The sequence below is a fragment of the Gossypium hirsutum genome, chromosome D12 (assembly GCF_007990345.1).
Source record: "Gossypium hirsutum isolate 1008001.06 chromosome D12, Gossypium_hirsutum_v2.1, whole genome shotgun sequence".
Lineage (NCBI taxonomy): Eukaryota > Viridiplantae > Streptophyta > Magnoliopsida > Malvales > Malvaceae > Gossypium > Gossypium hirsutum.
Window position 1 is genome coordinate 57,206,908 of NC_053448.1, and position 10,412 is coordinate 57,217,319.

The 10,412-nt window shown below is 32.3% G+C and overlaps 1 protein-coding gene across 1 annotated transcript; it reads right to left on the minus strand.

Annotated features, from left to right (window-relative positions):
• Positions 1–3,451: 3,451 nt before the first annotated feature.
• LOC107946689 (GATA transcription factor 26) lies at positions 3,452–8,959 on the minus strand. Its single transcript, XM_016881115.2, has 8 exons — positions 8,366–8,959; positions 6,677–7,039; positions 5,918–6,350; positions 5,102–5,174; positions 4,756–4,859; positions 4,320–4,506; positions 4,121–4,235; positions 3,452–4,024 (listed from the first exon to the last, which is right to left on the minus strand). Exons 1-8 carry the CDS (start codon positions 8,403–8,405, stop codon positions 3,720–3,722), a joined length of 1,620 nt encoding a protein of 539 aa, XP_016736604.2. The 5' UTR covers positions 8,406–8,959; the 3' UTR covers positions 3,452–3,719.
• Between the last annotated feature and the right edge of the window lie 1,453 nt (positions 8,960–10,412).

Here is a 10,412-nt window from a genome sequence, read left to right on the forward strand (position 1 = left end):
GGATTAAAACGATGCTTGATGACTTGTTTTGATGATATAAAATGTTTGAGATTTCTGTCTGGCTATCTGTAATCTTTGGTAATGCTCCGTAACCCGGTTCTGGCGAGGGATACGGGTTGGGGGTGTTACATTTTTCTTTTTAGGGGAATTTTTAGAATTATAATTAAATTGATCAATTTTGTAAATGTTGATGACTAAGTTTATTAAATTTTTAGAATTCAAACTAAAATGACAAATTTTATAAATATTGATTGGGGGTTAAATTTATTGGAATTTTTAAAAAAATTTAAGATTAAATTGATAAAATGTGTAAACATAATATAAGCAAAATATCGTAGCAAAGAGAAATTGAAGATAAGATATCCAAGTTTGCTCACGACAGAATTTGCCTCAAAAGAAGAAAGTGCATTTTGTTCTTATAGTTAGTGTAATTCTTTGGAAGGGAATTTTTAATACTAATATATAATTATGTTTTTAGAGTTAATATAATTTAATAGTTTGTTAAAATATTAATAATAAATCATTAAAATTTAATAATATATAAAATAAATATAAATATAAATATGAAAATAATTATTTTGATGTTTAGGTAATTAGTGGTTAAAAATAAGAGCAACGTATTGTGTTGCAATTTGTAAGGAAGGGATAAAATTGTTTTTTGAATAATTGAAAAAAAATCAAAATGGAAGAGTGGATTTTTTTATAGTTTTTAATAATACAAAATTACTATTTATATTATAAAATACTTATTTTTTAGGGATAAATCTCATAGTTCAAATGTAACTTTAATTTCGATTTAACTGTATATATTTTAAAAAATAAATATATTAATTTATTTATATATTAGATAAATATAATTATTTGTGTATGCAATGATTCTCTAATGATAATCATGTTAATAGTTTAAGAAAATTGAATGAAATAAAAATTACACAAAATCGAAATTAATATATAACATTACATATTTGATCAAATTCTATTGTATCTCAAATTTTTATAATAATTTAAATAATTGAAGTACCCAAACTTAGTAAAAAAATTATTATAATAGAGACTAAATTGTGATACATAAAACTATAATTGTATACTTATTAAAATAATTATTTTACCTTTTTCTTAATAACGATCAGAATTAAACCTTAAATACCTGTATTGCATCGATTCCACAAGAGGCGCCAAGTCATCCAACGGTCAAAATATAAAAAAGGCGGGAATCTATTCAAAAAACCTAACATATTTTATTTCCTGAAGTGCGATTGGTTGAAGCTTAAGAAAAACCTAAGCTCTCATCCAAAACGACACCCATTTTCGCCAGTCGGATTTTATTATTACTCCTTCTCTGGTTGCCGAAATCCCGCTGATTTTCCGGTTGCTTCTACCGGAATCACAGCAAAATGATGAAGAAAGAAACATAATGATAGGGAAAGTAATCAAGTAGTAGGAGATTTGGATACACCGGTGGGATGATCCAAATTCACATAGAATGAAAGTGAAATGGAGAGAAAACGGGCATTGCCTTCATGCGCTAACGGGAAGGTGCGGGATGGCGAGATTGCCGATGAGGAACTGGAGGTTAACGAAACGGAGTTGCCGCTGGGATTTTGGTAAGCATTTTGGTAAGCTTGATGGCTAAACTTCTTGGGTTTGTCAAGTTTTGGTAAAAAGAACTCTCCGGTACCTCTCAATTTTGATAATGAGCAAATTGGTCCCTCTAAAAAAAATTAGAATAATTTAATCTCGTCATTTCGAAAGTGAGCAACAAAAGACAATTAATCACTACCTTAATTTTTTTCATCAATTGTACATAACTCCGATTGATATAATAATAAACATAGCCCCCAAAGTTTACGTATCATGTCAACTTGGTTTTGATTTAACAAATTTAGCCTGTAACATTTGTGCAAATGTGTAAATGCTGAGGCTAAATTTGTTTATTTTTTTTAGAATTAAGACTAAATTGAAAAAAATATGTAAACATTAAATGTTAACTTTGTTATTATATCAATTAAAATTATGTGCAATTGACGCAAGTAATCAACGTTTTGATTAATAGCCCTAAGTTGCTCAATTTCAAAATTGATAGAAATTAAATTGCTTCAATTTTTTTTGAAAATAACTAATTTACACAATATTGAAATTGAGAGGAATTGACGAGTTACTTTTATCTCAAAATTTTTACTAAGAAAAGATGGAAGAATAAACCACAACTATGTAATTGACTCGCACACCATTAACCGGAGCAAATCATTACCAACTCATACACTACAAACAATTTAAATTGTTCTTCTAATTCAAATCCATCACATAAATTTTTAGAATCAACCTCCAATATCACTAAACCAAGAGTTAGAGTTTTGCAATATGTTAAGGGGATAAATATTAAAACTATACATGAACTTTGATTCAATATGTAATGTGAACTTTGATTTTGTACAATTTCATACATGAAATTTTGATTTGATTTAGTTTTCATAAATCACTAACAACATTATCGAATTAGCATCATTTTTATTGATATATTGCATACAAACAATTATATTAATCCAATATAAAAAATAAATGTATGTATTCATTTCTTTAAATGTGTACAATTGAATTAAAATCAAAACTTTATGTATACATATGAACCAAAATTCAAATTTCATATGTATAACTACACCAAATTAAAGCTCATGTATCAAATTGCACATATTAAAAGGATTAAGATGGAGTACATTTACCCTTCAAAATCCAGTATCGAGAGGTCCATAGTTGTGGCTTTTGCACACGTGTTGATGTCATAATTGGTTGGTTGTTGTATAATGGAAATGGACCATTAAGCCATATCTGGAACTTATTTGTTGTTTAAAGTCAAGCCTTAAGTAGTGGATAAAATTCAGGACCTGAGATGAAAATCGAAAAGTGGTTTGTGTTTTTTGACAATATTTGTCAAACAAACAGGTAAAAGGTACCTTTTTTTCTCACCTTTTTCTCCCCCATCAATTAAGGGGAGCTAAAGTGATAGCATTTACATCAAAGCATAGACTAGTGCACACCCCATTGTTCATTTTCATTTAGCTCACAAGTCATACCAAAGAATAGGTGCCCCCACTTTAGTAGGTTATTCCGGATTTCCAAAGCAAAAATGCTCCCTACCTTACCCAACAAAACATCCCCAATGATCGGCCCACTACATGGCAGATGCAAGTGCAACCAGAGATGGTTACATTTACCTTGTCTGAATTTTGCCTTACATTGTCTTCTTTCATTGATTTCACGTGTCTTGTCAAAGAAGCCTATAGTATCTTTGCACTTCCTTTCTGTGTTATACTAATAAACCTGCAGTGTTTGAGAAGTTACCCTAAAATGCGAACTGTAAGAGTGGGTTTGCAGTGTTCTAATCATAGATATTCACATTCTAAAGTGATAATGGGGTATATAAATTTAAGTCTATGCAAAAACTACATTTGCATACAAAAACTTGGGAGATTACCACCTCTTTTGCTTTTCCTTGTTTGGAGCTATATATTACAGTATGTTGTCAACCTATACAAAAAAAGAACCCAACAGAAATTCATCTTTTAGCATTCTAAGTTCGAAAAGGTCGAGGGATAAAAGAGCAACCATCAAACCCAATTCACAGACTTCAGTGTTTGGCATGCAAAATATGTCGATCCCGGTCCTGGGGATCTCTTGCAGAAGGAGTAGACTTTTATAGTTCTAGTAATTAACAACCATTGCTAAGGATGGACATGATGTGAGCGTGCTGAGCTACTACTAGTGCTAGCCTGTTGCCCAAAACTTAAAGTAGGATGAAGCAGTTCGGCCTGCAGAAATGACCCATTGGGTGTCACATCCAGCAGCAAATCTTGGTCGGAACTTTCATTGACAAAATGGAGAGAATCCAGCAGAAGAGAGCTACCATCAGGAGGCAAGGCGAATAGGCTTCTTGGACTAAAGCAAGAACCATCATTGTCTATGACTTCTTTGTTTTCGCAAGTAGCCTTCATGACCACCCTTTTGGGGCACTTTATGGTCCTTGCTTCTGAAAAAGAAAAACAAGTTAACAATCACAACAGCTCACAAGATTAACAATGGATTTATTTCATGCAGATAATAACATCCGAGAAAAGATTCAGACCTGGAAAATTTTGACTTTGGCTGTCACGTGATCTCTTCATAATCACTAAATTGTTTGATGTAGTGGCGGTTGGTCCTTTAGCAACCACAGGTGCTCCAATACTATCTTGACATCTCTGCAGCAGAGAAATGAGAATATACTCAGGCATCCAGTGAGCAAAAAAAGTTCATTGTCAACAAGTGCATGAACCGATTCGAACCTTAAGTACATGACGGCGTTCCACCCATTGGGATTTAGTCAAATTAAATAATGCAAGTCTTTTCAAAGTCCTACAATCTTCAGCTTTCACCCCTGGGACCGAGATATTAAAAACCCCTTCTGCAAGCAGTTGCTGAAAGTAACATAGGTTCTCCTTGAATTGAGAGCTTTCAAACATGCTTTGGAGGCTGCAGGTGCAAGGATAGCTATCAGAGATCCCACATCATGTTTCAACTAGTGGCCGTCTCATTAGAAAAACAATAACATCACTGGTTTTTCCCCTTTTTCTTTTCCTCAATTATCTAATCTCAACAATATATGCTTCGGATACTATTGAATAGAAAAACAAGCTTATCATTAGTGATTGCATTCCATTATACACATACCATGAACTGCAAAGGTATTACTCCCCATGTTGATAAAAAAGAAACAAATACCTATCAGGAAGTTTGGCAACGTCGAGTGGAGGTAGGTACTGCAACAACTGCTGCTGCTCTTCATTTGTTAAATGTTTCACAAACTCCTCAAAGTTGAGGATATCCTGCTCCACACGAAATATTGTCACATAAGGAAGAACAAACATATGCACTCAGATGTGAATTTTTCATGGCAATTCAACCTTTTGCTTCAGATGGAGGAATCATGGGGTATGATTGTGAAACATCCGGAGTTTGCATACAAAATTAGGGGTTCCTAGTGCTCGATTGAGACATAAATATATATAGCACCTCTAAAATTGAGTTATAAAGTTGCTTCCAAGAAAAACGAAACAGGGGAACTTACATTTAAATCTATGTTACACAGTGGTGACTTCTGACTTTCCAGCATTAGTGCTTTTTCATTTTGAGCCTTGTCCCTGTCAAAAGCCAAAAAGAAAAAGGAAATATTCATTAAAATGAAGGCACTATTATCCAATTTCTCCCATTCTAGAGAAGCTACAAGCTTATCTTATGGCCCATGGCTCATGAGCCACGAAGAAACCACATACTAAAAAATCTTCCTGGAAACTGCAGATTCAACAAAATTACTACTTGGGAGATTTCGAGCTTAATTCCACATGTAGTGTGGTTGTAGGATACATGCCATCTTTACTCCCACAAATTTTATCTTGATCTTTCCGAGTGTTAATGGTAAAATTTTATAATATTAGAGTTCAAAAACCACACTGTCTACACTGATACTAGTTTCATACTAGCAGATTATGTTACAATTTGTAAAACTTCAAGCTTAATTCCACATGTAGTGTGGTTGTAGGATACATGCCATCTTTACTCCCACAAATTTTATCTTGATCTTTCCAAGTGTTAATGGTAAAATTTTATAATATCAGAGTTGAAAAACCACACTGTCTACACCGATACTAGTTTCATACTAGCAGATTATGTTACAATTTGTAAAACTTCAAGCTTAATTCCACATGTAGTGTGGTTGTAGGATACAAGCCATCTTTACTCCCACAAATTTTATATTGATCTTTCCAAGTGTTAATGGTAAAATTTTATAATATCAGAGTTGAAAAACCACACTGTCTACACCGATACTAGTTTCATACTAGCAGGTTATGTTACAATTTGTAAAACATTATACTGAAATATTTACCTCTTAAGTTGCTCGTGCTGCATTCCTTGTTCAGCCGGGTTCTTAGCCTTCTCAATTGCATGTCCTAAAGATTTTATGGCCTTGCTATCGCTACATACAGGGAAGGTTGAAGAATGTGAATAAGCCTCGTTTGTTGAATATTGCTTGTTTTCAACTGAAAGTGAGCTAGCTTCAGATTCCTCATCTCGAGCTATTGAACTTGGATGTCTAATTAGAACACTTCCATGTCCAATCTCAACAGAAACCATGGGTGTTTCACTCTCAAGAAGTAAATCCTCCTCAGAAGATCCAGAGAAATATGAAGACTGTTGTTCATGTAAAATAGTATATAAATCTTTTGTAAGTTTCTCAAGAGGAGATTGCTTTGGACGATTTACGAAGGTTCTTTTCTTAGAAGGTACCATTGACTCCCACACATTAGATTGAGCAGGTCCTGGACAAAAATGGAGAAGACAATTTAAATGAGTACTTCAGGTCATTTTAAAAGTACAAACATGCAATGAAGCCACTGATATCAGCCAAGATCAACTCGGCAATTTAAGATATAATGATTATATTTCTAGAAAGATATACAAACATTTTGTTTTCAGCCACAAATAGCACTCATGAATCTCTACCAAGTTCACAAGATGGACTAAGATACTCCGAAGAATCTAGTATATGATCCACTAGGTCTCTTTCATTTCGTGACAAAAATATGCAATTCACTCTCATGCAGTCAAAAGAGCTATGAGGAATGTTGACGGCATTGTGTCCAACCTGTCAAGTCACTAGCATCTGCACTGCCAAACTGCGCGCAGCTTTCAGAATTAGATATTGCTGATCCAGAACTTGATCTATTACTACTATCTTCATCCACAAACTTACGGAAACCCAGGTTGTAATCAGGGGCAACAACTGCTGTTCCATGATTTGCTTTACTTTTCAGCAGTTTGATTTCTTTGTTCTTTTTTATAGATATGTTCTTCACTCTGGAAGTTATACGATCCTCATAATCATCAGGTTCAACCCGAGCATGAAGTGGGGTATAATTTGCAAGGGTCCCTTTAGTCCTCCAACGCGACCCGCATGCATTGCACAATACTGGCTTCTCAGGAGGTCCATTACGCCATAGAGGAGTGCCTATCACAATGCATTGTTGCTAATAAGTATATACTAATTAAAGATAAGGAGATATCAGAACTGTGATAAGATCATGGCAAGAGCCATGAGCCAAATTTTATAGATTAGTATTTTCTTGGCCAAATTCAAAGATAAATGCACCATCAGATAAATCTTTTTCAAATTATGGCCAATACAATAGACATCTTTTGCCTAAAAAGTACTCAGGGTTGATGCTCTTGCCTCTACCAACGCCAACAAGTGTAATAGAGATTCCATTAACACCTGAACTTGACACAGATTTAAAACTCACATCAATGACCAGCAAAAGGCTACAAATGAAATAACTTGAGTTGCGGTGATTGGTGCAAACACACCATGGAAGTCATTGAGAATGTTTAACTGCAATGATACTTACGTGGATGAAGTGTTTAATGGCCTAAGAGGCAAAACAATGAACTTCAAAATAGAATGGAATGTTACCAAGAACAGAAAAAGAATAAAACAATGAGTTAAAATGGATATGAGTGCAACACTTCAAAGTGATTGACATAGAATTCTAGTCCAATGGAGGTTGATAATTCTTATCAACAAAGACCAAAAAAAAAAAAATAGAGCAAACATGAGGGTACTTGCTTATTAGCATTGGAATTTAAACAATAGCTTGTTTATGAGAAGAGGAAACGAGCAAGAATCCTATCAAGAACTCAATGGCAAGTGCACCTATAAAGGAGTCAACAATGAGTTGCAAGGAAATACATTCCTTTAATTGAATAGAGAACTGAGGTTTGGCGTGATATGAAGGCTTATAGACATCAACAGAACGATGGGAAAGCAATACCAATTTAATGTTAAATCTTAAAATTCAACAACATAGACTAGCAGTTCTCCAGTATCCAAAAGAATTTAATCTCACTTTACTTTGTGAGATGTGTTGGAACTTTAAACAAGAATCAAAGAATACCAACCCCAAGAGATAAAAAGCTGAGAAAATGAATTGAGGTTGAAAAAAACAATTAAATTCAATAACAACTCAAGTTCTAAGCTTTACATGGATTGGGAAAAAAAAGGACATCTGTTGTTCTAAATCCACATACAAACAGAACAACACAAAGAACAGCATATATTATGAAACTTATTATCTCTGTCCATGTAATCTGGTCCTTTTTCTGCAGAATGTTATTCCCATGATGTAATAATTTATCAAAGCACATAAATCATACAGCAAAAGTATTGATTTTAGAAAAAGGTTGAACATTTACATACACCCAAGGACTCAAAATTCTTGTTCATTTTTTTTCTAAAAACTTTATATCCAAAAAGCTTACTGGAGAAACAAGAACTCACTTGTAACTCCACAGTGATAGCAAGGTCCTTGCTTGCCCATGTCTTTCTCTTTGGCTCAAGGGAAGAAAGATAAATTTAAAAATAACAAAGAGAGAAAAAAAAGAAAATTTTTATTATTGACAAAACCTTTGACCAAAAATTGAAAACCTTTTTGAATATAAATTTGATTGGTTTCTTCAAGCCTTATATGACAAATTCAACTGGTATTAAAGACTTTTGTGCAAAAACCCAGAAAACAAGTTTAGTTTGCAGAACAAAGAAAAAGCTTAAAAATGAAAAAAATACCCAGAAGAGTTTTTTTTATATCTATGTTATCTGCCCATAGAACATGAATCAATAAAAGCAATAAAAACAAGCCAAAAAATCAAGAAGAAATGAAAATATTTAGAGACGGGTATTTGAGCTGGGAATCTGTACAATCCAATGAAGAAAGAAAGAAATAATTAAAATGACTACTTGAGAGGAATCTAATAAATGGCCGTGAAAAGAAGAAGCTGAAATGGGAAGAAAGATAGAAAGGAAAGAGAAAGGAAGGGAAATAGGAGTGAGCTTTTTTTATGTTTGTATGTATGTATGGATGTATACTAGTCTACATGTACAAGTAAAAATGTTTAGCTTTCTTTTTTCATTTATTTATTAAAAAATGTATTATTATGTTGAAAGATTAAAGAAATAGTTAAAAAAATGAAAATTATTCAAAGAAGGGGGTAAGGTAATGGGACTGTCAACTTTTCAGCCTTGTTGATGTCTATAAAATATACAAGTTCCCCAAGAAAAAAAAATTAGAATTTTAGAAATAAATTATGGTTAAAGAAAAAGAAAAGTCACCATAAGACGAAAACAGTAACATAAAAAAATTTCAAAAAGAAAAAGACACTGTTTGTTTTTATGATCAAATTGTGATTTCAGTCCCTCTAATATGTTTTAATTTAAATTTTAGTTCCGCATTGTAAATTGACATATTCTGATCAAATACGTTTATGATTTATTTAGTTACTTCAAATAATTAACACTATTAATCATTCTTACTAAAATATTGACGTTTTTTTTTTCTTAAAGCATATATTTTAACTTAATCACATCAATATAATAAATTCAAACAAGTATTCTTAAGAAAAATATATGTCGACATTTTAACCACGTAAATTATTTAAATTAACTAATCACATCATCCATGTCCTATTACTTAGACCAACTCTCCTAGACCATCCATGCCTCGTTATATTATTTAAAGGAATACATTTACTTTCCTAATACTCATAAGAGGCCTCGGACATCCATATACATGGATAATCGCCTAGATACCTCTCGGTATTACACCATCAAGAATAGTTGTTTATATATATCACAATATCAAAATTATTTATTTTGTTGGGTCTTTTCTTAAAAAGAATGAACCTAATCTCCACCGCCCAGCGTGGAAATCACTGTCAAAAATTCATTTTAAGCCGTATGATTTAATTAAAAAAGAAGAATTGATGGAATTCGGTCCCACTTACTGAAAATTGTATATACATATTTGCTTTAGCTTAATGTTTTAGTTAGATCTAATGAGTCATGGAGGAGCTGTGACTCTTTGAAAAAAGCAAAAGTCCAAATACAAACTCCGTGAAAAATAAAAAATAAATAAACTTGAAAATTTTCTGAAATCATTTTGATTTATAAATATAGGATTTTTTTTTTATTTTTTTTTTCGTTTTAAAGAATGAGACAATTGTTTGAAAAAATCAAGGTGAGCAAGTTAGAGGGGCAAATCTAAGCCATTAGATAGGATGTGTTTGTTTTCGGTCAAAAAGACTATGACACGAAACCAACTGATAATGAAATCATGATTCCAAATCTAACGGCTCAACTTCATCAATTTTTAAGAAACTTTTTACTGTCAAAAAAAATATTTAGGTTTAATAAAATAAAATAAATTGAGTAATAAATACGTTAAAGTATATCTAAAGTTAGTAAACGTCTACTATTAATAAATTTTAATCCATCTTGCAAAAATAATAATATGGATAAATATTAAAATTATACATTTAATATGTAATACCGT

What these genes read in the sequence shown, in the direction of transcription:
- LOC107946689 (XM_016881115.2), bottom strand. Translation starts at nt 8,405, where the DNA reads ATGGGCAAGCAAGGACCTTGCTATCACTGTGGAGTTACAA. An exon ending in AGATGCTAGTGACTTGACAG is followed by an intron (nt 6,351 to 6,676) that starts GTTGGACACAAT and finishes ATTTTTGTCCAG; the next exon opens with GACCTGCTCAATCTAATGTG. An exon ending in AACGCCGTCATGTACTTAAG is followed by an intron (nt 4,236 to 4,319) that starts GTTCGAATCGGT and finishes TCTCTGCTGCAG; the next exon opens with AGATGTCAAGATAGTATTGG.